This window comes from Oncorhynchus mykiss, chromosome 1 (assembly GCF_057628025.1).
Source record: "Oncorhynchus mykiss isolate SJ-2025 chromosome 1, ASM5762802v1, whole genome shotgun sequence".
Classification (NCBI taxonomy): domain Eukaryota; kingdom Metazoa; phylum Chordata; class Actinopteri; order Salmoniformes; family Salmonidae; genus Oncorhynchus; species Oncorhynchus mykiss.
Genome location: NC_143022.1, coordinates 88,573,567 through 88,601,275, shown reverse-complemented (window position 1 = coordinate 88,601,275; position 27,709 = coordinate 88,573,567). Strand labels below are relative to the sequence as shown.

Sequence of the window (27,709 nt, the reverse complement as noted above, 5' to 3'; positions counted from 1 at the left end):
TGTTTTCAGATTAGCCTTGTTAAAATCCCCAGCTACAATGAATGCAGCCTCCGGATAAATTGTTTCCAGTTTGCAGAGAGTTAAATAAAGTTTGTTCAGAGCCATCGATGTGTCTGCTTGGGGGGGGATATATACGGCTGTGATTATAATCGAAGAGAATTCTCTTGGTAGATAATGCGGTCTACATTTGATTGTGAGGAATTCTAAATCAGGTGAACAGAAGGATTTGAGTTCCTGTATGTTTCTTTCATCGCACCATGTCAAGTTAGTCATAAGGCATACGCCCCCGCCCCTCTTTTTACCAGAAAGATGTTTTTTCCTGTCTGCGCGATGCGTGGAGAAACCTGTTGGCTGCACCGCTTCGGATAGCGTCTCTCCAGTAAGCCACGTTTCCGTGAAGCAAAGAACGTTACAGTCTCTGATGTCCCTCTGGAATGCTACCCTTGCTCGGATTTCATCAACCTTGTTGTCAAGAGACTGGACATTGGCAAGAAGAATGCTAGGGAGTGGTGCGCGCTGTGCCCGTCTCCGGAGTCTGACCAGAAGACCGCCTCGTTTCCCTCTCTTTCGGAGTCGTTTTTTTGGGTCGCTGCATAGGATCCACTCCGTTGTCCTGTTTGTAAGGCAGAACACAGGATCCGCGTCGCGAAAAACATATTCTTGGTCGTACTGATGGTGAGTTGATGCTGATCTTATATTCAGTAGTTCTTCTCGACTGTATGTAATGAAACCTAAGATGACCTGGGGTACTAATGTAAGAAATAACACGTAAAAAAACAAAAAACTGCATAGTTTCCTAGGAACGCGAAGCGAGGCGGCCATCTCTGTCGGCGCCGGAAATATAACATGACTAGTTGTGTTTTGTTCTCTGTCATATGACATCACTAGTTGTGTTTTGTACAACTAATTAGCTGAACTATAACAGTATGATTCACCATCAACTCCATTCTAATTAGCTGAACTATAACAGTATGATTCACCATCAACTCCATTCTAATTAGCTGAATTATAACAGTATGATTCACCATCAACTCCATTCTAATTAGCTGAACTATAACAGTATGATTCACCATCAACTCCATTCTAATTAGCTGAACTATAACAGTATGATTCACCATCAACTCCATTCTAATTAGCTGAACTATAACAGTATGATTCACCATCAACTCCATTCTAATTAGCTGAATTATAACAGTATGATTCATCATCAACTCCATTCTAATTAGCTGAACTATAACAGTATGATTCACCATCAACTCCATTCTAATTAGCTGAACCATAAATACCAACAACAGATACAGTAACTGGTCGGTACATTGGTACATCTGTCAGTCTTTATCACAGAGATCTCAACAGTAACTGGTCGGTACATTGGTACATCTGTCAGTCTACATCACAGAGATCTCAACAGTGACTGGTCGGTACATTGGTACATCTGTCAGTCTTTATTACAGAGATCTCAACAGTAACTGGTCGGTACATTGGTACATCTGTCAGTCTACATCACAGAGATCTCAACAGTAACTGGTCGATACATTGGTACATCTGTCAGTCTACATCACAGAGATCTCAACAGTGACTGGTCGGTACATTGGTACATCTGTCAGTCTTTATTACAGAGATCTCAACAGTAACTGGTCGGTACATTGGTACATCTGTCAGTCTACATCACAGAGATTTCAACAGTAACTGGCCGGTACATTGGTACATCTGTCAGTCTTTATTACAGAGATCTCAACAGTAACTGGTCGGTACATTGGTACATCTGTCAGTCTTTATTACAGAGATCTCAACAGTAACTGGTCGGTACATTGGTACATCTGTCAGTCTACATCACAGAGATCTCAACAGTAACTGGTCGGTACATTGGTACATCTGTCAGTCTACATCACAGAGATCTCAACAGTGACTGGTCGGTACATTGGTACATATGTCAGTCTACATCACAGAGATCTCAACAGTAACTGGTCGGTACATTGGTACATCTGTCAGTCTTTATTACAGAGATCTCAACAGTAACTGGTCGGTACATTTGTACATCTGTCAGTCTACATCACAGAGATCTCAACAGTGACTGGTCGGTACATTGGTACATCTGTCAGTCTACATCACAGAGATCTCAACAGTGACTGGTCGGTACATTGGTACATCTGTCAGTCTACATCACAGAGATCTCAACAGTAACTGGTCGGTACATTGGTACATCTGTCAGTCTACATCACAGAGATCTCAACAGTGACTGGTCGGTACATTGGTACATCTGTCAGTCTACATCACAGAGATCTCAACAGTAACTGGTCGGTACATTGGTACATCTGTCAGTCTACATCACAGAGATCTCAACAGTAACTGGTCGGTACATTGGTACATCTGTCAGTCTACATCACAGAGATCTCAACAGTAACTGGTCGGTACATTGGTACATCTGTCAGTCTACATCACAGAGATCTCAACAGTAACTGGTCGGTACATTGGTACATCTGTCAGTCTACATCACAGAGATCTCAACAGTAACTGGTCGGTACATTGGTACATCTGTCAGTCTACATCACAGAGATCTCAACAGTAACTGGTCGGTACATTGGTACATCTGTCAGTCTACATCACAGAGATCTCAACAGTAACTGGTCGGTACATTGGTACATCTGTCAGTCTACATCACAGAGATCTCAACAGTAACTGGTCGATACATTGGTACATCTGTCAGTCTACATCACAGAGATCTCAACAGTAACTGGTCGGTACATTGGTACATCTGTCAGTCTACATCACAGAGATCTCAACAGTAACTGGTCGGTACATTGGTACATCTGTCAGTCTACATCACAGAGATCTCAACAGTAACTGGTCGGTACATTGGTACATCTGTCAGTCTACATCACAGAGATCTCAACAGTGAGCGGAAGGAAGGGCCAACTTCTTATTATTTCACCCACTTCCATCAACAACATCTTGGAGCGGGAGAGAGGGGGAGAGGGGGAGAGGGAGAGGGGGAGAGGGGGAGGGAGAGAGATTTTAATGCCTTGTTGTTAGATGGTGTATCTCTTGTTCTCAATCATTTGGTGGGGCAACAGTGCCATCTAGCAGGTGAATGTGCTCCTATTCTAAACGTTCCCTAAAAACTCCTCTCACTGTACTGCAATGATCTGGCTTTGAGGTTTAATGCCAGGCCCAGAGAGCGAAGATGGAAGTCGAATTCAGTGGGCACGATGATAGATGTAAGCCTCCCATCAGGCGTTGGGGAATAACATAGCAGAAATAAAAAATAGAGAGAGGGCTGCAGATGAATGTAGGCGAGGAGGAGGAGAACAGACTTCTCTGCTGCCCGTTGCTTTTAAAACCACATGATCGTGTCAGATTGCATTTTGCATGGAGACAGTAATCCTCGCAGTAAATGGATACAAAGATGTTCCCAGAGGTTATACAGTCAGTGAGATGGAGGGAGCGAGGGAGACCTGGAAAGCAAGAGAGGAGAATGGAGGAGTGTAGTTCTGAGAGCAGTGTTGCACATAGAGCTAACGACAGGTGTTTCTCACCAGCTAGGGAGGGAGGGAGAAGGCAGGCAGGGAGGCAGGCAGGCAGGGAGGGAGGGAGGGAGGGAGGGGGCGGGCGGGCGGGCAGGCAGGCAGGCAGGCAGGCAGGCAGGCAGGCAGAGTAGTAGGAGGGAGGGAGGGAGGGAGGGAGGGAGGGAGGGAGGGAGGGAGGGAGGAGGCATACAGTCCACAGAGGGAAGTGGGGCTATGTGATGCAGGGAAGCTGTGACAGACAATGTGGAAGGTGAAACACAGTCCTTGGAGAACTCCATACATCCTCAGACACAGGAACAACAGTCATCCCAGAATCATTTAAAAAGGTTGTTTTTTGATTGAGGATTTGGAATGAAAGACATCCTGTCAATCACTTCACTGCTGCCACCAAGTGTTAAGATTATAACGGGACCTGGCAGTCTAGTTATTGCAACAATAAACCTTTTTTGAATGTGAATAAGCTAAGACACAAGCGTGGGTTGGGAAATTTAAAATTATAAGCAATCATTAAATGACCCTGAGTGTGGAGGATTGGTTGATGTTGATGGGGGTGATTACAGAGCAACAGATTAGACCCACGTTGGCCTCAGTGGGTGTCTGAACAAAAGCAGTGTGCTTTTGAGTGCTAGGAAAGGAGAGGAGAGTTGAAGAGGAGAGGAGAGGAGAGGAGAGGAGAGGAGAGGAGAGGAGAGGAGAGGAGAGGAGAGGAGGAGAGGAGAGGATGAATGTCAGATTTAGAGAGTGGGGAGGAATGGAGAGGACAAAGAGAGGAGTGGGTAAAGAGAGAGAAGACTAGCCTTGGGGTCATCTTCATTCCAAATATCCAATTATTTAGCAGTGCTCTTTGCTCTTCTCTCTGGTCTGGAGGGACTTCTCTGTCTCTCTGCAATCAGCAGAGTATTTCAGACAGAACCTGCAGTCCTCTGTCATGTGTTCATACTGTGATCTGTTTTATCTTCTTACAGGGAGCCACAGGTAGACTAGGAGACAGAGGATCCAAGGGAGAACGGGTAAGCACCTTTATTTTGTTTCTCTGACGCTGTTTTCCATAAACACAACTCATTGTTTGTGATGGAAAAATATCACACAGAACCTAACCCAACCAAAAGGCAATGATGCATAGAAACACATGTTTTTCCCCCTGAGGTGCCTAAGTATTTGATAAAGGCTTCTGAAATTCAATGCATTTTGTATGCCACCATTGTATTTCTGAAACCCCTATTTATAAAACCCTGTCACAGTCTTCTACAGTGTAATCTGTTTCTAAAGCCCTGTCACAGTCTTCTACAGTGTAATCTGTTTCTAAAGCCCTGTCACAGTCTTCTACAGTGTAATATGTTTCTAAAGCCCTGTCACAGTCTTCTACAGTGTAATCTGTTTCTAAAGACCTGTCACAGTCTTCTACAGTGTAATCTGTTTATAAAGCCCTGTCACAGTCTTCTACAGTGTAATCTGTTTCTAAAGCCCTGTCACAGTCTTCTACAGTGTAATCTGTTTATAAAGCCCTGTCACAGTCTTCTACAGTGTAATCTGTTTCTAAAACCCTGTCACAGTCTTCTACAGTGTAATCTGTTATAAAGCCCCGTCACAATCTTCTACAGTGTAATCTGTTTATAAAGCCCTGTCACAGTCTTCTACAGTGTAATCTGTTTATAAAGCCCTGTCACAGTCTTCTACAGTGTAATCTGTTATAAAGCCCTGTCACAGTCTTCTACAGTGTAATCTGTTATAAAGCCCTGTCACAGTCTTCTACAGTGTAATCTGTTTATAAAGCCCTGTCACAGTCTTCTACAGTGTAATCTGTTTATAAAGCCCTGTCACAGTCTTCTACAGTGTAATCTGTTTATAAAGCCCCGTCACAGTCTTCTACAGTGTAATATGTTTATAAAGCCCTGTCACAGTCTTCTACAGTGTAATCTGTTTCTAAAGCCCTGTCACAGTCTTCTACAGTGTAATCTGTTTATAAAGCCCTGTCACAGTCTTCTACAGTGTAATCTGTTATAAAGCCCCGTCACAATCTTCTACAGTGTAATCTGTTTATAAAGCCCTGTCACAGTCTTCTACAGTGTAATCTGTTTATAAAGCCCTGTCACAGTCTTCTACAGTGTAATCTGTTATAAAGCCCTGTCACAGTCTTCTACAGTGTAATCTGTTATAAAGCCCTGTCACAGTCTTCTACAGTGTAATCTGTTTATAAAGCCCTGTCACAGTCTTCTACAGTGTAATCTGTTTATAAAGCCCTGTCACAGTCTTCTACAGTGTAATCTGTTTATAAAGCCCCGTCACAGTCTTCTACAGTGTAATATGTTTATAAAGCCCTGTCACAGTCTTCTACAGTGTAATCTGTTTATAAAGCCCTGTCACAGTCTTCTACAGTGTAATCTGTTTATAAAGCCCTGTCACAGTCTTCTACAGTGTAATCTGTTTATAAAGCCCTGTCACAGTCTTCTACAGTGTAATCTGTTTATAAAGCCCTGTCACAGTCTTCTACAGTGTAATCTGTTTATAAAGCCCCGTCACAGTTTTCTACAGTGTAATCTGTTTCTAAAGCCCTGTCACAGTCTTCTACAGTGTAATCTGTTTCTAAAGCCCTGTCACAGTCTTCTACAGTGTAATCTGTTCATAAAGCCCTGTCACAGTCTTCTACAGTGTAATCTGTTTATAAAGCCCTGTCACAGTCTTCTACAGTGTAATCTGTTTCTAAAGCCCTGTCACAGTCTTCTACAGTGTAATCTGTTTATAAAGCCCTGTCACAGTCTTCTACAGTGTAATCTGTTTATAAAGCCCTGTCACAGTCTTCTACAGTGTAATCTGTTTATAAAGCCCTGTCACAGTCTTCTACAGTGTAATCTGTTTATAAAGCCCTGTCACAGTCTTCTACAGTGTAATCTGTTCCCAAATGCTAGTAATGGCGGTTTGTAGGAGAGCTAAGATACATGGTGACAGAATTGGCCACAGACCCTGGGGATGTGTATCTGAGTGGGCTCAATCAGGGTAATGGCTGGATGAGGACTGATTGAGTAATGCTGAGGCGTTGGTAGCGACAGTATCAGCCCAAAGCCAGAATGGCCTTATGCCAATGCTCTATCAGAATGCCTCCGGTACAGTCTGGAGTGGGACTGACAACAATCCCCTCACCCTTTTATTTAACCAGGCAAGTCAATTAAGAATATTTTCTTATTTACAATGATGGCCCAGTTAAATAAAGTGATTGTAGATCTGAATGGGAAACCGGAGGGTGTGCTGTAAACCACATGGCGGGAGCTCACCAGCCAGCTAGATTTAACCATTATACAGATTGGTATATTGGAATGTATATGTCTTGTTTTATACTGTCAGGTATTACTGCACTGTTGGAACTAGGAACACAAGCATTTCACTACACCCTTCGATAACATCTGCTAAACATGTGTACATGACCAATACAAATTTGATTTGATTGTTCTTTACTGATCTCCTACTGCAGGGGGACCCGGGGATACCTGGAGCGAGGGGAGTCCAAGGAGAGAGGGGAAGGACAGGAGACCCAGGAATAGTGGGACCTATCGGGCCCCAAGGCCACCGAGGGGACCCTGGTCCCCCAGGTCCCATAGCATCACCAAGCCCTCTGGTACGTTGTTATATCTCCTCCAAACACACCAAGCCCTCTGGTATGTTGGTTATATCTCCTCCAAACACACCAAGCCCTCTGGTATGTTGGTTATATCTCCTCCAAACACACCAAGCCCTCTGGTATGTTGGTTATATCTCCTCCAAACACACCAAGCCCTCTGGTATGTTGGTTATATCTCCTCCAAACACACCAAGCCCTCTGGTATGTTGGTTATATCTCCTCCAAACACACCAAGCCCTCTGGTACGTTGGTTATATCTCCCCCAAACACACCAAGCCCTCTGGTACGCTGGTTATATCTCCCCCAAACACACCAAGCCCTCTGGTACGTTGTTATATCTCCTCCAAACTGGCCAAGTCTAGCCAAACTCCCATCTTGAATGATGTTGAATAAATGTGTTATCAGGTTTGTTGTGAATGATCCTGTAACACTCATAAAGGTGTCATTACCTGTTTCTTAAAGGTGTTGTGAATGATCCTGTCATAAAGGTGTCATGACCTGTTTTATAAAGGTGTTGTGAATGTCTTATCCCCTTTAAGGTATGTTTTACAGAGATCTCCCGACACTCATAGAGATCTCCCAACAGAGATCTCCCAACACTCATAGAGATCTCCCAACAGAGATCTCCCAACACTCATAAAGATCTCCCAACAGAGATCTCCCAACACTCATAGAGATCTCCCAACAGAGATCTCCCAACACTCATAGAGATCTCCCAACAGAGATCTCCCAACACTCATAAAGATCTCCCAACAGAGATCTCCCAACACTCATAGAGATCTCCCAACAGAGATCTCCCAACACTCATAGTTCAACCATAAACCCATAGAAATTCATGCTCCACATTTTTGTGTGTGTTTGTCTATACCCGCCCATAAAATCAAAGACTATCCTCAGTCACACATAATTATAGAATCTAAACGTCCTCCTTTCTTTAGTGGTCTAAGTAATTAGCGTATATCTCTCTTTCTCTGTAAATGAATGCAGTACTGCAGTAGCATAGAGTTGTGTGAAGCTGTGTGGAGCAACATATGACACAGCAGATAACAGATAGGCATAATGAAGCCAGCTAGGTTGTTTCTGCTCCTCACCTCCCACTCCTGATCAGCTCAACCCACAGGGGGGTCGGGAGAGAGGGAAGGAGAGAAGGGCTAGAGAGAGAGGGGCGGAGAGAGGGAGAAGGAGAGAGGACTAGAGAGAGAGGAGCGCAGAGAGGGAAGGAGAGAGGGCTAGAGAGAGCGAGAGAAGGAGAGAGGGCTAGAGGGAGCGAGAGAAGGAGAGACAGCTAGAGAGAGAGGGAAGGAGAGAGGGAAAGAGAGAGAGGGAAGGAGAGAGGGAAAGAGAGAGAGGGAAGGAGAGAGGGAAAGAGAGAGAGGGAAGGAGAGAGGGCTAGAGAGAGGGAAAGAGAGAGAGTGAAGGAGAGAGGGAAAGAGAGAGATGGAAGAAATGAGAGAGATGGAAGAAAGGAGAGAGATGGAAGAAAGGAGAGAGATGGAGGAAATGAGAGAGGGAGAGGAAAGAAGAGAGAGGGAGGAAAGGAGGGAGAGGGAGGAAAGAAGAGAGAGGGAGGAAAGGAGAGAGAATGAGGGAAAGAGAGAGAGGGAAAGAGAGAGGGAAAGAGAGAGAGGGAAGGAGAGAGGGCTAGAGAGAGGGAAAGAGAGAGAGTGAAGGAGAGAGGGAAAGAGAGAGATGGAAGAAATGAGAAAGATGGAAGAAAGGAGAGAGATGGAAGAAATGAGAGAGATGTAGGAAAGGAGAGAGATGGAGGAAATGAGAGAGAGAGAGGAAAGAAGAGAGAGGGAGGAAAGGAGGGAGAGGGAGGAAAGAAGAGAGAGGGAGGAAAGGAGAGAGAATGAGGAAAGGAGAGAGAGCGAGGAAAGGAGAGAGGAATAGAGAGAAAGAGAGAGATGGAGAGAGCGTGGGAGTGAGGAGAGAGAGAAGGAGAGAGCGTGGGAGTGAGGAGAGAGAGGAGAGAGTGTGGGAGTGAGGAGAGAGAGAAGGAGAGAGTGTGGGAGTGAGGAGAGAGAGAAGGAGAGAGTGTGGGAGAGAGGAGAGAGAGAAGGAGAGAGCGTGGGAGTGAGGAGAGAGCTGGATAGGATGGAAAAACACCTCTGTGTGTCACAGCTATTCTACACGCAGCATGTAGAGGGTTACATAACACAACAGAGATGAAAGACTTCTGAATGCCAAGAAAACAAGTACTAAAGGGTTACCCTCCTATATCTTTCTCTCATAGAACAGAACAGTGACCCTATTAAACACAAAAGTACATTGGCAACTCATCCCGTGGTATTCAGCACTGCCAAAATACAAGTACCCTGTTTTTAAACCAGTCGCAATAGAACACGATAATATTTGAGTGATCAATATCGATGTTCGAAAATGGCCCTGAATATTGTCACTTTAATACCTTTATAAAGTTCCTCGGGTTTGGTTTCATCCTCTCCTCTACCTATCAAGACACAGACAATACGAAGAACCTTTTAGAAAGTGGTCCACAGATGATCACAGTTCATTGTAACAGTATATGAGGTTTAAGCTCTGATTGCAAAGGTGTTTCAAACACACAAGTCCCTTTTTTTCTCCCTGGGTTTTATTCTAGTTGTTCATACTACTGGGTGTTTAGTGGAGCCTCACACTCATGAATCTCATTCCTTTATCCGTACCACAATCTGGAGTCCACCAGAAATACAGTATTATAATGCATTTCTCAGTCGTTTCCTTGGGCAGTCAGAAGAATATGGAACTCTGAAAGAGCATTTCTACAGCTAGGATTTCCATTCCATTCTGTTGCCAATGTTCTCCTCTACATTTCAAGGCTCTCTCCACACAAACATTCTGAGCAAACAGCAATCTTACTTTGAGCCTGAGATAGATGGCAGGGAAACAGGGAAACAGGGAGAGAGGAGTTGATTATTATGCCATGAAGCATTGCATCTCTTTATCTCTGAAGACACTGCAATTTTATAACACGCTGAATAAAACATGAACTACTGCTGTCTCACTAATTACATTTTCTTAATCTGTTAAAGACGTTTTGGTTAAGTTTGTGTTATTCTGTTTCTCTCTCTTATGCCTGTCTGTCTGTATCTCTCTCTCTCTCTCTCTCTCTCTCTCTCTCTCTCACTCTCTCTCTCTCTCTGTCTCTCTCGCTCTCTCTATTTCACTCTCTTTCTCTCTCTCTCTCTCTCTCTCTATTTCACTCTCTATTTCTCTCTCTGTCTCTGTCTCTCTCTCTCTCTCTCTCTCTCTCTCTCTCTCTCTCTCTCTCTCTCTCACTCTCACTCTCACTCTCTCTCTCTCTCTCTCTCTCTCTCTCTCTCTCTCTCTCTCTCTCTCTCTCTCACTCTCTCTCTCTCTCTCTCACTCTCTCACACACAGAATGATGCCAATTCCATGGAGGAAATTAAAATGTTTATCCGGAGTGAAGTATTGCGGTTGTTTGAAGGTACAGCTGTTACGTCTGAATCCTAACTTGTTGTCGACCCAATTTATCCTTCAGGGGGTCCCTTTGTTTTCTCCTCACTCTTTTAAGGATTTCAGGATTTCTAAATCGGGGGGGGGGGGGGGGAATCTAAATTGGATATTGTTGCCTTAGTTCTTCAGGAAGTAAAAGAGTCCCAAGTAAACTAATAGTTGATGCTGGGTGAAGGTATTTTATTGTTCTGCCACTGTGTTGTGATATTGAATGGCAGAGTGGTATGCAAGCCTCGGTTTAGTACATATCCTAACTAACTAATGAGCTACTGTATCACCTATTCTACCGTTTTATGTTTTCTGATACAGAATTTCAATTTGAGAGCTTGGGCCTGTAAGGTTCTGTCTGAGTTATGGACATTTCGTTCAGAATCATATTTTTGCAGATAGAACCTTATAGTCACAAGCTCTTGAATTGTCTAGAGAGTGTTGGTATATTGGTATATATATAATATTGGTATCAAATATTAAAATGTTATTAGTCACATGCGCCGAATACAACAGGTGTAGACGTTACAGTGAAATGCTTATTTAACCAACGATGCAGTTAAAAAAAAATTGGATAAAAATAAGAAATAAAGGAACAAGTAATTAAAGAGCATCAGTAAAAAAAACAATAGCATATAGAATATAGAATAGAATATATTCAGGGGGGTACTGGTACAGAGTCAATGTGCGGGGACACCGGTTAGTTGAGGTAATATGTACATGTGGGTAGAGTTATTAAAGTGACTATGTATAGATGATAACAACACAGAGTAGCAGCAGTGTAAAAGAGGGGGAGGGGGGGCCAATGCAAGTAGTCTGGGTAGCCATTTGATTAGGTTTTCAGAAGTCTAATGGCTTGGGGGTAGAAGCTGTTTTAGAACCCTCTTGGACCTAGACTTGGTGCTCCGGTACCGCTTGCCGTGCGGTAGCAAAGAGAACAGTCCATGAATAGGGTGGCCAGAGTCTTTGACAATTATTAGGGCCTGGTATAGAGGTCCTGGATGGCAGGAAGCTTGGCCCAAGTAATGTACTGGGCCGTTCGCACTAACCTCTGAAGTGCCTTGCAGTCGGAGGCCGAGCAGTTGCCATACCAGGCAGTGATGCTCTCGATGGTGGAGCTGTAGAACCTTTTGAGCATCTGAGAACCCATGCCAAATCTTTTCAGTCTCCTGAGGGGGAATAGGTTTTGTCGTGCCCTCTTCACGACGGTCTTGGTGTGCTTGGACCATGTTAGTTTGTTGGTGATGTGGACAACAAGGAACTTGAAGCTCTCAACCTTCTCCACTGCAGCCCCATCAATGTGAATGGGGGCGTGCTCGGTCCTCTTTTTCCTGTAGTCCACAATCATCTCCTTTGTCTTGATCACGTTGAGGGAGAGGTTGTTGTCCTGGCACCACACGGCCAGGTCTCTGACCTCCTCCCTATAGGCTGTCTCATCGTTGTCGGTGATCAGGCCTACCACTGTTGTGTCATCGGCAAACTTAATGATGGTGTTGGAGCCGTGCCTGGCCGTGCAGTCATGAGTGAACAGGGAGTGCAGGAGGGGATGAGCACCCACCCCTGAGGGGCCCCTGTGTTGAGGATCAGCGTGGTGGCTATGTCGTTACCTATCCTTCCCACCTGGGGCCAGCCCGTCAGGAAGTCCAGGATCCAGTTGCAGAGGGAGGTGCTTAGTCCCAGGGTCCTTAGCTTATTGATGAGCTTTGAGGGCACTATGGTGTTGAACGCTGAGCTGTAGTCAATGAATAGCATTCTCACATAGGTGTTCCTTTTGTCCAGGTGGGAAAGGACAGTGTGGAGTGCAATAGAGATTGCATCATCTGTGGATCTGTTTGGGCGGTATGCAAATTGGAGTGGGTTTAGGATTTCTGGGATAATGGTGTTGATATGAGCCATGACCAGCCTTTCAAAGCACTTCATGGCTACAGATGTGAGTGCTACGGGTCGGTAGTCATTTAGGCAGGTTACCTTAGTGTTCTTGGGCCCGGGGACTATGGTGGTCTGCTTAAAACATGTTGGTATTACAGACTCGGACAGGGAGAGGTTGAAAATGTCAGTGAAGACACTTGCCAGTTGGTCAGTGCATGCTCACAGTACACATCCTGGTAATCTGTCTGGCCCCACGGCCTTGTGAATGTTGACCTGTTTAAAGGTCTTACACACATCGGCTGCAGAGAGCGTGATCACACAGTCTTCCAGAACAGCTGGTGCTCTCATGCATGTTTCAGTGTTATTTGCCTCGAAGCGAGCAAAGAAGTAGTTTAGCTTGTCTGGTAGGCTCGTGTCACTGGGCAATTCTCAGCTGTGCTTCACTTTGTAATCTGTAATGGTTTGCAAGCCCTGCCACATCCGACGAGCATCAGAGCCGGTGTAGTACGATTCGATCTTTGTCCTGTATTGATGCTTTGCTTGTTTGATGGTTCGTCGGAGGGCATAGCGGGATTTCTTATGAGCTTCCAGGTTAGAGTCCCGCTCCTTGAAAGTGGCAGCTCTAGACTTTAGCTCAGTGCGGATGTTGCCTGTAATCCATGGCTTCTGGTTGGGGTATGTACGTACGGTCACTGTGGGGGACGTCGTCGTCGATGCACTTATTGATGAAGCCAATGACTGATGTGGTGTTCTCCTCAATTTCCTCAGAGGAATCCCAGAACATATTCCAGTCTGTGCTACAAAACAGTCCTGTAGCTTAGCATCTGCTTCATCTGACCACTTTTTTATTGATCTAGTCACTGGTGCTTCCTGCTTTAATTTTAGCTTGTTTGCAGGAATCAGATGGATAGAATTATGGTCAGATTTACCAAATGGAGGGCGAGATTTGTATGCGTCTCTGTGTGTGGAGTGAAGGTGGTCCAGAGTTGTTTTCCTTCTGGTTGTACATTTAACATGCTGATCTACATTTTTTTTAACGGATTCAAGTTTCCCTGCGTTAAAGTCATCGGCTATTAGGAGCTCTGGGTGAGCGTTTTCTTGTTTGCTTATGGCGTAATACAGCTCATTCAATGCTGTCTTAGTGCCAGCCTCAGTCTGTGGTGGCATAGTATGTAAACAGCTACAAAAAATACACATGAAAACTCTCTAAGTAGATAGTGTGGTCTACAGCTTATCATGAGATACTCTACCTCAGGCGAGCAATAGCTCGAGACTTCCTTAGATATCAGCTGTTATTTATAACCAGCCAACTGTATGTTGATAGTGTCGTCTTTCAGCCACGGCTCCGTGAAGCATAAGATATTACAGTTTTGAATGTCCCTTTGGTAGTTTAATCTTTCGCGTAGGTCATCTATTTTATTCTCCAAAGATTTCACGTTTGCTAGCAGAATGGAAGGAAGTGGAGGTTTATTTCGATTGCCTACGAAATTTCAGTAGGCAGCCCGCCCTCTGGCCCCTTTTTCTCTGCCTTTTCTTCACGCAAATCACAGGGATCTGGGCCTGTTCCCGAGAAGCAGTATATCGTTCACGTCGTTAAAGGAAAAAATAGATTCTGCCAGTCCGTGGTGAGTAATCACGGTCCTGATGTCCAGAAGTTATTTTTCGGTCGTAAGAGACAGTAGCGGCAACATGTACAAAATAAGTAAAAAAAGAAGTTACAAACAACGCAAATAAACAAACAAAAAAACACAATCGGTTGGGGACACATAAAACGCCAGCCTTCTTCCCCGGCAACATTGTTACAATGATACAGAATGTGAATCTATCACTTGCAGAGAGTGTTGGTATTATTATGATACAGAATGTGAATTGTCTATCACTTGCAGAGAGTGTTGGTATTATTATGATACAGAATGTGAATTGTCTATCACTTGCAGAGAGTGTTGGTATTATTATGATACAGAATGTGAATTGTCTATCACTTGCAGAGAGTGTTGGTATTATTATGATACAGAATGTGAATTGTCTATCACTTGCAGACATTGTTGGTATTATTGTAATACAGAATTTTTATGTCACTCGCCAGAGAGACTATCAAGCCATGCCATGCAGAAGACGCCGGCGGCCATTTTAGCGGCGCAGGTTCGACAGGGTTCTCCCGGTCCCCCTGGCAACGACGGATCCCCAGGGCTTCCAGGGGAAGAAGGCCCCCCCGGCCCTCAAGGTAAGAACCACAGGCTGCTGAAACCACTGGAGACATAAAGTAATGCTCCTCCACACTCTGTATCACACCAGAATAATAGATCTACATCTGAATAGAATATAAGAAAATAAGTTGTGTTCTACTCTACTCTGCTCTACTCTACTCTACTCTACTCTACTCTACTCTACTCTACTCTACTCTACTCTTGTTTTCTCTTCTCTTTTATACCCTTCTCTTCAATTGTCATCTCTTCTGCTCTACCCTAATCTGCTCTGCTCTACTCTGCTCTGCTCTACTCTACTGTGCTCTACTCTACTGTGCTCTACTCGGTTCTACTCTATTCTGTTCTATTCTACTCTATTATGTTCAATTCTACTCTATTCTGTTTTATTCTGTTCTATTCTACTCTATTATGTTCAATTCTACTCTATTCTGTTCTATTCTACTCTACTCTACTCTTCTATTCTATTCTACTCTATTCTTCTATTCTATTCTACTCTATTCTTCTATTCTATTCTATTCTATTCTACTCTACTCTTCTATTCTATTCTACTCTATTCTTCTATTCTATTCTATTCTACTCTACTCTTCTATTCTATTCTACTCTATTCTTCTATTCTATTCTATTCTACTCTACTCTTCTATTCTACTCTATTCTTCTTTTCTCTTCTTGTTTTCTTTTATACTACTCTTCTATTTTCATCTAATCTGCTCTGCTCTATTCTACTCTACTCTGCTCTGCTCTATTCTACTCTAGTCTGCTCTGCTCTATTCTACTCTACTCTGCTCTGCTCTAATCTACTGTGCTCTACTCTACTCTATTCTACTCTATTCTATTCTACTCCACTCTACTCCTCTCCACTCCTATTCTCTCCTCTCCGCTCCTCTCTTCTCCTCTCCACTCCTCTCTACCACCTCTCTCCACTCCTCTCCACTACTCTCCACCCCTCTCATCTCCTCTCTTCTCCACTCCACTCCTATCTTCTCCTCTCCACTCCTCTCTACCACCCCTCTCCTCTCCACTCCTCTCCTATCCACTTCCCTCCACTCCACTTCACTCCTCTCTACCACCTCCCCACTCCTCTCCTATCCACTTCCCCCCACTCCTCTCCTCTCCACTCCACTTCACTCCACTTCCCTCCACTCCACTCCTCTCTACCACCTCTCTACTCCTCTCCTATCCACTTCCCCCCACTCCACTTCACTCCTCTCCACTCCTCTCTACTCTGACCACATCTGCTACACTATAACCTGACCTGAAGTAATACATCACAGCCTTTAATACAGCTCAAAGCTACTTTTTGAATGAAGTTGTGTGCAGGTGTATTCATGGGTTATTACTGAGTTTGGTGGTGTACTTTAGCTCACCTGAGTACCTGCCTTCAAGCCAGTAGCAGGGGAGCTCAGGTCACTGAGTTGAAACAAAAAGGATCTTACAATCTAAATAGAATAAACAATGTAGCTTCCAATATCCAAAGGCCCTGTAGTTCTGTGTTGTGATGGAGACAGAAGGGAGAGAAAAGTACTACTCTTTTAGGGAAGATGTGTTGCTGAAACAAGAGAGTGAAATAAAAGTACTACTCTTTTAGAAAAAATGTGTTGCTGAAACAAGAGAGTTAAATAAAAGTACTACTCTTTTAGGGAAGATGTGTTGCTGAAACAAGAGAGTGAAATAAAAGTACTACTCTTTTAGGAAAGATGTGTTGCTGAAACAAGAGAGTGAAATAAAAGTACTACTCTTTTAGGGAAGATGTGTTGCTGAAACAAGAGAGTTAAATAAAAGTACTACTCTTTTAGGGAAGATGTGTTGCTGAAACAAGAGAGTGAAATAAAAGTACTACTCTTTTAGGAAAGATGTGTTGCTGAAACAAGAGAGTGAAATAAAAGTACTACTCTTTTAGGAAAGATGTGTTGCTGAAACAAGAGCGTGAGGAGAATTGGAAAATATGTTTGCTTTCTTTCAGAGGTTGTTTGTGTGAACGTCTGGGGGATTCAATGAAAGTGAATGGACACTACTGTGTTGTAAGGATTCGTAGGTATTTCTCTCCTGCTAGCCAGATATATCAATACAGACTGAAGGGATGAGATGGAGAGAAGGGGGTAAGGAAAGGAGGAGTGTGGTGCTGTTGGTGAACAACATAGCTGAGCCGTCTCTCTCTCTCTCTCTTTTTGTCTTTCTTTTTTTTCTCTCTCTCTCTCTCGCTCTTTCTCTCTGTGATAATATGAAGACAAATGAAGAATTGGGAGGAGAATAAGAGAAAGTAATATCAGTTTGGACAGAAAAGAGCACCACGATTGATACCTCACTCCCCTCAACTCCACGAAAAACAAAGCTCTGGTAAAACGTAAAAGGAAAGGAGTGAGGGAGAGAGGGTGGAGAGTGGACATCCTTTGTCAAACCCTGGGCAACTCTCTGACTGCTCAGCTCACACAAACAACCTCCTTCATCAATAACGACTCTCTGACTACTCAGCTCACACAAACAACCTCCTTCATCAATAACGACTCTCTGACTGCTCAGCTCACACAAACACACTCCTTCATCAATAACAATTTGATTTGCTACCTCTATAAGACATTGAATAGAATTACCTAGCATGCTGCGCCCACTGTGCAATCTCTTCTAGTTCCTGTTGTAAGAGCCATGCAAGTTCTAGTGATGAATTATACTGCTAAACATATAGGTGCTTTGCGGTTCCATGTAGATCCCGTTTGAGAGCCATGTTTATGAAGAGAGTCATCGATTGAACCCTTTTTGGTTCAATATAGTACCATCTCTTCTAGCAGTGTCATGTGTCCTAATGTGTTGGTCCTTATATCTTAGAGCAGGGGTGGGCAGCTCCAGTCCTCCAGGGCCTGGTTGGTCTCACACTTTTTCTCCATCCCTAGCAAACACAGCTGATTAATCACCTGGCATTCTAAACTGAAGATCAGGATCAGGTGATTATTAGAGTCAGGTGTGTTAGCTGGGGCTGGAGCGAAAACTGTGGCACCAATCAGGCCCTGGAGGACTGGAATTGCCCACCCCTATCTTAGAGCAGGGGCATCTAGCTACCTCACAGTGTTCCATTTATCTAACTACCAGTGTTAACGTTGATACAGTATAACTGACTACGAGTAAGATAATATGCGGCTGTCAACAATTACAATGTAACTACCAAGTGAATGTACTTAATCTACTGTGTCTAGACCACGTTTCCCAAACTGGGTCCTGGGGACCCCAAGGGGTGCATGTTTTGGTTTATGCCCTAGTACTACACAGCTGATTCAAATAGGGCAAACACCAAAACGTGCACCCGTTAGGGTCCCCAGGACCCAGTTTGGGAAACGCTGGTCTAGGCTAATCGTATTCATCATATTAAGTAACACTCAGAATTCAACTGACCTGTTTCTATTGCTTTAATGGTTTTCCCTGTTTGATTTGATATGCTTCAATGTCCTGTCTGGTTTATTTTATATGCTTCAATGTCCTGTCTGGTTTATTTGATATGCTTCAATGTCCTGTCTGGTTTATTTTATATGCTTCAATGTCCTGTCTGGTTTATTTGATATGCTTCAATGTCCTGTCTGGTTTATTTGATATGCTTCAATGTCCTGTCTGGTTTATTTTATATGCTTCAATGTCCTGTCTGTTTATTTGATATGCTTCAATATCCTATCTGTTTATTTTATATGCTTCAATGTCCTGTCTGGTTCATTTGATATGCTTAAATGTCCTGTCTGTTTGATTTGATATGATTCAATGTCCTGTCTGTTTATTTTATATGCTTCAATGTCCTGTCTGGTTTATTTGATATGCTTCAATGTCCTGTCTGGTTTATTTTATATGCTTCAATGTCCTCTGGTTTATTTGATATGCTTCAATGTCCTGTCTGGTTTATTTTATATGCTTCAATGTCCTGTCTGGTTTATTTGATATGCTTCAATGTCCTGTCTGTTTATTTTATATGCTTCAATGTCCTGTCTGGTTTATTTGATATGCTTCAATGTCCTGTCTGTTTATTTTATATGCTTCAATGTCCTGTCTGGTTTATTTGATATGCTTCAATGTCCTGTCTGGTTTATTTCATATGATTCAATGTCCTGTCTGGTTTATTTGATATGCTTCAATGTCCTGTCTGTTTATTTTATATGCTTCAATGTCCTATCTGGTTCATTTGATATGCTTCAATGTCCTGTCTGTTTGATTTGATATGATTCAATGTCCTGTCTGGTTTATTTGATATGCTTCAATGTCCTGTCTGGTTTATTTGATATGCTTCAATGTCCTGTCTGGTTTATTTGATATGATTCAATGTCCTGTCTGTTTGATTTGATATGCTTCAATGTCCTGTCTGTTTGATTTGATATGCTTCAATGTCCTGTCTGGTTCATTTTATATGCTTCAATGTCCTGTCCGGTTTATTTGATATGATTCAATGTCCTGTCTGATTCATTTGATATGCTTTAATGTCCTGTCTTGTTTATTTGATATGCTTCAATGTCCTGTCTGTTTGATTTGATATGCTTCAATGTCCTGTCTGGTTTATTTGATATGATTCAATGTCCTGTCTGTTTGATTTGATATGCTTCAATGTCCTGTCTGTTTATTTTATATGCTTCAATGTCCTGTCTGTTTATTTTATATGCTTCAATGTCCTGTCTGTTTGATTTGATATGCTTCAATGCTTTAAAGTGGTTCTAATCAAAATGCAGCTTCTTCTTTACAAATAATTATTTGTTGGGAAAATCAAGAGGAAAATGTTTGTCTCTTGGGGTAAATCGGAAAGAAATTCAACAACTTTTTAATTCTGCCGTTGTTGACTTGTGCCTCCTCTACTCCACGCTGCTGGGCGAGAGAGAGAGAAGGAGAGAGAGAGAGAGAGAGGTACAGAGGGAGGGAGAGAGGTACAGAGAGGGAGGGAGGGAGAGAGAGAGAGAGAGGGAGGGAGGGAGAGAGAGAGAGAGAGAGAGAGGGTGAGAGTGAGAGAGGGGGAGAGAGGGAGAGAGTGAGGGAGGGAGAGAGAGAGGGAGAGAGAGAGGGAGAGAGTGAGGGAGGGAGAGAGAGGGGGAGAGAGTGAGGGAGGGAGAGAGAGGGGGAGAGAGTGAGTTTGGGCTAATATTTTCTCATTATGTCTGTCATCCTCCACTGGAGAGCATCTCTCCTCTGGAATATCCAATTTGACTTCCTCTCAAATGTGCCAAAATGAAGAGTTTATGAAGAAAAATAACCTCTCTGCTGGATCCACCCTCTCTTCTTGACTCATGGTTTTGATATGACTTGGGGCCGTGATCTGTCAAACTATTGAAGTACATCCATAGACATAGATCCATGGATACAGTCCACAGATGATGTTAATTGTAGCGATGGGGGATTAGGGGGTTTGTAGATGTTCTTACATAACTTTGTCACTGTTTGATGTTATTGGGTCATCTTTGCCATTTTTTTCACATTTTTTGACTTATGTCACTATTTTTATTGACCTCTGTCACTGCGTTTAAATTTGATTGTATTTTATAAGACATTATTGGCTTTCTTCCCGTACACATGTACCATATTGAAAGTGTATAAATCCATCATGTTTTACGTTGACATTTATTTGGCCGGTTTGCCATATTCCGATTGTGTATTACACCTTGCCATACATCTTGGGTTTGTTCATTGTTTTGTTTTGTTTTATCTAATATATTCGATGCACTAAGCATTTGCACCTGCTATTTCAGAGAGAGTAAAAAACACATAAAAGCTAATAAAACGAATACAGTCAGTAGCCTGCAGGTATGAATGCATTGATTATATTGTAAAGCCATGAGGCAGGTGTGGATGCTTAGTGAATCAGCCACTAAGTACAGTCTACAGTTCCCTTTCCAGCATCCAGGCAGTTTCTTAATCACTGTCATTTACACAGCAGTGTCCCCCTGGCTCTCTGTGCTGCTTTCTGTTGGTCAATGAAGCTGGGAAACACAATGCTGCTCGTCAATGTATCTGTAGGATGTCGGTCCCCTCAGTGGATCAATATGTCATATCCTCTTCATCCCCGTGGGCCCATGCAGTGGTTTGATGTTTTAAAGGTGAAATCTGTGATTTGTACAGCAAATTTTTTTTTTTTTCAATTTTCAGTTAATCATTTATAGCCATTGATTCCTAAAGAATATAAGTTATGAATGCCTCATGAGCTTAGTAGGACTGTCTTACACCGTCCGTGTAATGGTAAACAAACACTGTGTAGCTTCAGAATGTGGTTCAACTATCATTTTGATCTCCTGGATGGTCAGTTCTTGCATCCATAGCTCCGTCTATGAATTTAAGAGTGGTTACATTTATTCAGACACATCTCTCAGCTGTATACCAACAAAAGTGGCGGGGCTGGAGCATCTGCTTTGTTGTTGTTTGAATGACGGACTACAGCTTTAAGGTACAGTGCTATTCTTTCCCATGGAATGCTACAGTATGCCGGCTCCCTGAGTGAGGGTTGGAGGCGCCGTGCGTGTTTGAAAGGAGACTCATGATAGTCTGCTCTGTGTGGAATGTCTCTCTCCAGGAATGCATTTCGGGGCATTTTACAAGCCTTTTCTCTCTGAGATGTTCTCTGTCTTGTAAACAGCAGCAGCAGAGCATTTCAGACTTTCGCCTTTGGGCTTGGCTGGACAGCAGTGAAAAACACTGCTTGATACTTCTCTCAGTCAGTGTTTCTGATGGTTTCCCAACCAGCTCTCTGGACCTGACACTCAGTTACTTCAAGGTGCATTTTGGGAGGAAATGGTCTGCGTCCCAAATGGCATCCTATTCCCTATATAGTGCACCACTTTTGACCTGAGCCCTATCAAAAGTAGTTCACTATATAGGGAATATGGGTGCCATTTTGGAGGCAGACCCTGTCTCCCTCCCTCCAACCAACCAACCAACCAGCTCTCTGGTTCTGGGACTCAGTTACTTGAAGATGCCTTTTGGATAAACCAGTCCTCCAGCTCCTCAGCCCCTCTCACGTTTTGCTATTGCAGTGCTGTTCTATCGGCTAGTTCTCCTGTTCTCACCAGTGCTTGTCATATTATCAACCTGTCTGCATGGAGACATGACAGTTGCATGTGTGTACTGTATGTGTTTGTGAATTTCAATGAGAAAAGAGTACAAAAGGATACTAACTCACTTGCCAGACTCTGAAAATGCTTTAATTTCTCTGGCCTGCTTGACCAGCCTCTGAAAATGCTTTAATTTCTCTGGCCTGCTTGACCAGCCTCTGTCGTGATGCATAATGTGCATGAGCTTTCACTGTCTTAGGAACCGTCTGTTCAGAATTTAAAATGTAATCATGTATTCAGTATATGTCTAGTTATTCGTTCCTCCATCCCTATGAAAGGATTTGAAGTAGACACTGTTTGAGGGTGTAAATGGTTGGATGGCTGTTAGTTGGTTAAGGAGTTAGAATTGCTTGTTCAATTCATTACATTTTGGGGTCTACCTTTATAAAGTGTGATGTGAAATTCCAGGCAGTGGAAGAAGCTACAGTACCACTTCTAGAGGCAGTTACACTTCCACTTCTAGAGGCAGTTACAGTACCACTTCTAGAGGCAGTTACAGTACCACTTCTAGAGGCAGTTACAGTACCACTTCTAGAGGCAGTTGCAGTACCACTTCTAGAGGCAGTTACAGTACCACTTCTAGAGGCAGTTACAGTACCACTTCTAGAGGCAGTTACAGTACCACTTCTAGAGGCAGTTACAGTACCACTTCTAGAGGCAGTTACAATACCACTTCTAGAGGCAGTTACAGTACCACTTCTAGTGGCAGCTGCAGTACCACTTCTAGAGGCAGTTACAGTACCACTTCTAGAGGCAGTTACAGTACCACTTCTAGAGGCAGCTGCAGTACCACTTCTAGAGGCAGTTACAATACCACTTCTAGAGGCAGTTGCAGTACCACTTCTAGAGGCAGTTACAGTACCACTTCTAGAGGCAGTTACAGTACCACTTCTAGAGGCAGTTACAGTACCACTTCTAGAGGCAGCTGCAGTACCACTTCTAGAGGCAGTTACAATACCACTTCTAGAGGCAGTTACAGTACCACTTCTAGAGGCAGTTACAGTACCACTTCTAGAGGCAGTTGCAGTACCACTTCTAGAGGCAGTTACAGTACCACTTCTAGAGGCAGTTACAGTACCACTTCTAGAGGCAGTTACAGTACCACTTCTAGAGGCAGTTACAGTACCACTTCTAGAGGCAGCTGCAGTACCACTTCTAGAGGCAGTTACAGTACCACTTCTAGAGGCAGCTACAGTGCTCAGGTCAAAACTAGTGCACTACTGTTGGCCATAGGGCTCTGGTCAAAACTAGTGCACTACTGTTGGCCACGGGGCTCTGGTCAAAACTAGTGCACTACTGTTGGCCATAGGGCTCTGGTCAAAACTAGTGCACTACTGTTGGCCACAGGGCTCTGGTCAAAACTAGTGCACTACTGTTGGCCATAGGGCTCTGGTCAAAACTAGTGCACTACTGTTGGCCATAGGGCTCTGGTCAAAACTAGTGCACTACTGTTGGCCACAGGGCTCTGGTCAAAACTAGTGCACTACTGTTGGCCATAGGGCTCTGGTCAAAACTAGTGCACTACTGTTGGCCACAGGGCTCTGGTCAAAACTAGTGCACTACTGTTGGCCATAGGGCTCTGGTCAAAACTAGTGCACTACTGTTGGCCACAGGGCTCTGGTCAAAACTAGTGCACTACTGTTGGCCACAGGGCTCTGGTCAAAACTAGTGCACTAATGTTGGCCACAGGGCTCTGGTCAAAACTAGTGTTCTACTTCTGGGAATACGGTGCCATCTGGGATGCAGACAGCATCTTTCTCTGTTTTTAATTCTTCAGAGACTCTCGCTTGCAGTCAGGCAGGCAGCTCTCTTGCTGTCAGGAAGAGCCATGTCACCCCATAACGCCACACTTCCAACACACACACACACTTCCAACACACACACACAAACACACTTCCAACACACACACACTTCCGAAACACACAAACACACACACATCCAACACACACACACTTCCGACACACACAAACACACACACTTCCAACACACACACACACTTCCAACACACACACACACATCCAACACACACACACACACATCCAACACACACACACTTCCGACACACACAAACACACACACACTTCCAACACACACACACACACATCCAACACACACACACACACATCCAACACACACACACTTCCAACACACACACACTTCCGACACACACACACTTCCAACACACACACACACTTCCAACACACACACACACACACACACATCCAACACACACACACTTCCAACACACACACACATCCAACACACACACACACATCCAACACACACACACATCCAACACAGCCGCCGTTGGCTCGGTGTGATGATGCCTGTTTTGACAGCATGCCAGAAGACAGAGGCTGTATCTCAAATGGCACCCTATTCACTATATAGTGCACTACTTTTGACCAGGATTCATAGGGCTCTCGTCAGAAGTAATGCACTGTGTAGGAGAATAGGGTGCATTTGGGATACAGGGAGTGTATTATTATTTAATGACCTGGGATTTCTTTCTGAGCAACATATTTCTACATAAGCTGCAACTACTGTATTAGTGATACACCTCACATGAACAGTTACAGTAACTACTGTAGTAGTGGAGACACCTCACATGAACAGTTACAGTAACTACTGTAGTAGTGATACGCCCCACATGAACAGTTACAGTAACTACTGTAGTAGTGATACACCTCACATGAACAGTTATAGTAACTACTGTAGTAGTGGAGACACCTCACATGAACAGTTACAGTAACTACTGTAGTAGTGATACGCCCCACATGAACAGTTACAGTAACTACTGTAGTAGTGGATACACCTCACATGAACAGTTACAGTAACTACTGTAGTAGTGGAGACACCTCACATGAACAGTTACAGTAACTACTGTAGTAATGGATACACCTCACATGAACAGTTACAGTAACTACTGTAGTAGTGATACGCCCCACATGAACAGTTACAGTAACTACTGTAGTAGTGATACGCCCCACATGAACAGTTACAGTAACTACTGTAGTAATGGAGACACCTCACATGAACAGTTACAGTAACTACTGTAGTAGTGATACGCCCCACATGAACAGTTACAGTAACTACTGTAGTAGTGGATACACCTCACATGAACAGTTACAGTAACTACTGTAGTAGTGGATACACCTCACATGAACAGTTACAGTAACTACTGTAGTAGTGATACGCCCCACATGAACAGTTACAGTAACTACTGTAGTAGTGGATACACCTCACATGAACAGTTACAGTAACTACTGTAGTAGTGGAGACACCTCACATGAACAGTTACAGTAACTACTGTAGTAATGGATACACCTCACATGAACAGTTACAGTAACTACTGTAGTAGTGATACACCTCACATGAACAGTTACAGTAACTACTGTAGTAGTGATACGCCCCACATGAACAGTTACAGTAACTACTGTAGTAATGGAGACACCTCACATGAACAGTTACAGTAACTACTGTAGTAGTGATACGCCCCACATGAACAGTTACAGTAACTACTGTAGTAATGGAGACACCTCACATGAACAGTTACAGTAACTACTGTAGTAGTGATACGCCCCACATGAACAGTTACAGTAACTACTGTAGTAGTGATACGCCCCACATGAACAGTTACAGTAACTACTGTAGTAGTGGATACGCCCCACATGAACAGTTACAGTAACTACTGTAGTAATGGAGACACCTCACATGAACAGTTACAGTAACTACTGTAGTAATGGAGACACCTCACATGAACAGTTACAGTAACTACTGTAGTAGTGGATACGCCCCACATGAACAGTTACAGTAACTACTGTAGTAGTGATACGCCCCACATGAACAGTTACAGTAACTACTGTAGTAGTGGATACGCCCCACATGAACAGTTACAGTAACTACTGTAGTAATGGATACACCTCACATGAACAGTTACAGTAACTACTGTAGTAGTGATACACCTCACATGAACAGTTACAGTAACTACTGTAGTAGTGATACGCCCCACATGAACAGTTACAGTAACTACTGTAGTAATGGAGACACCTCACATGAACAGTTACAGTAACTACTGTAGTAGTGATACGCCCCACATGAACAGTTACAGTAACTACTGTAGTAATGGAGACACCTCACATGAACAGTTACAGTAACTACTGTAGTAGTGATACGCCCCACATGAACAGTTACAGTAACTACTGTAGTAGTGATACGCCCCACATGAACAGTTACAGTAACTACTGTAGTAGTGATACACCTCACATGAACAGTTACAGTAACTACTGTAGTAGTGGATACGCCCCACATGAACAGTTACAGTAACTACTGTAGTAATGGAGACACCTCACATGAACAGTTACAGTAACTACTGTAGTAGTGGATACGCCCCACATGAACAGTTACAGTAACTACTGTAGTAGTGATACGCCCCACATGAACAGTTACAGTAACTACTGTAGTAGTGGATACGCCCCACATGAACAGTTACAGTAACTACTGTAGTAGTGGATACGCCTCACATGAACAGTTACAGTAACTACTGTAGTAATGGATACACCTCACATGAACAGTTACAGTAACTACTGTAATAGTGATACACCTCACATGAACAGTTACAGTAACTACTGTAGTAGTGATACACCTCACATGAACAGTTACAGTAACTACTGTAGTAGTGATACACCTCACATGAACAGTTACAGTAACTACTGTAGTAATGGATACGCCCCACATGAACAGTTACAGTAACTACTGTAGTAATGGAGACACCTCACATGAACAGTTACAGTAACTACTGTAGTAATGGATACACCTCACATGAACAGTTACAGTAACTACTGTAGTAGTGATATGCCCCACATGAACAGTTACAGTAACTACTGTAGTAGTGGATACGCCTCACATGAACAGTTACAGTAACTACTGTAGTAATGGATACACCTCACATGAACAGTTACAGTAACTACTGTAATAGTGATACACCTCACATGAACAGTTACAGTAACTACTGTAGTAGTGATACGCCCCACATGAACAGTTACAGTAACTACTGTAGTAATGGAGACACCTCACATGAACAGTTACAGTAACTACTGTAGTAGTGGAGACACCTCACATGAACAGTTACAGTAACTACTGTAATAGTGATACACCTCACATGAACAGTTACAGTAACTACTGTAGTAGTGATACACCTCACATGAACAGTTACAGTAACTACTGTAGTAGTGATACGCCCCACATGAACAGTTACAGTAACTACTGTAGTAGTGATACGCCTCACATGAACAGTTACAGTAACTACTGTAGTAGTGATACGCCTCACATGAACAGTTATAGTAACTACTGTAGTAGTGATACGCCCCACATGAACAGTTACAGTAACTACTGTAGTAGTGGATACGCCCCACATGAACAGTTACAGTAACTACTGTAGTAGTGATACACCCCACATGAACAGTTACAGTAACTACTGTAGTAATGGAGACACCTCACATGAACAGTTATATTAACTACTGTAGTAGTGATACGCCTCACATGAACAGTTATAGTTACTACTGTAGTAGTGATACACCTCACATGAACAGTTACAGTAACTACTGTAGTAGTGGATACGCCCCACATGAACAGTTACAGTAACTACTGTAGTAGTGATACACCCCACATGAACAGTTACAGTAACTACTGTAGTAATGGAGACACCTCACATGAACAGTTATAGTAACTACTGTAGTAGTGATACGCCTCACATGAACAGTTATAGTAACTACTGTAGTAGTGATACGCCCCACATGAACAGTTACAGTAACTACTGTAGTAATGGAGACACCTCACATGAACAGTTACAGTAACTACTGTAGTAATGGAGACACCTCACATGAACAGTTACAGTAACTACTGTAGTAGTGGATACGCCTCACATGAACAGTTACAGTAACTACTGTAGTAGTGATACACCTCACATGAACA

General features: G+C 43.2%; 1 protein-coding gene across 4 annotated transcripts in view; it reads left to right on the top strand.

Annotated features, from left to right (window-relative positions):
- LOC110519057 (uncharacterized) overlaps positions 1 to 27,709 on the top strand; it is a 273,392-nt gene that overhangs the window by 229,082 nt on the left and 16,601 nt on the right. For 3 of the 4 annotated variants that reach the window (XM_090243315.1, XM_090243313.1, XM_090243317.1), the window contains 4 exons: positions 4,493 to 4,537; positions 6,994 to 7,137; positions 10,522 to 10,588; positions 14,561 to 14,698. In XM_090243315.1, coding sequence (XP_090099441.1) covers positions 4,493 to 4,537; positions 6,994 to 7,137; positions 10,522 to 10,588; positions 14,561 to 14,698 — 394 coding nt within the window. Of the gene's footprint in view, positions 1 to 4,492; positions 4,538 to 6,993; positions 7,138 to 10,521; positions 10,589 to 14,560; positions 14,699 to 16,905; positions 17,022 to 27,709 lie in introns of those variants that run through there. The other variant, XM_090243319.1, reaches the window with a different exon arrangement.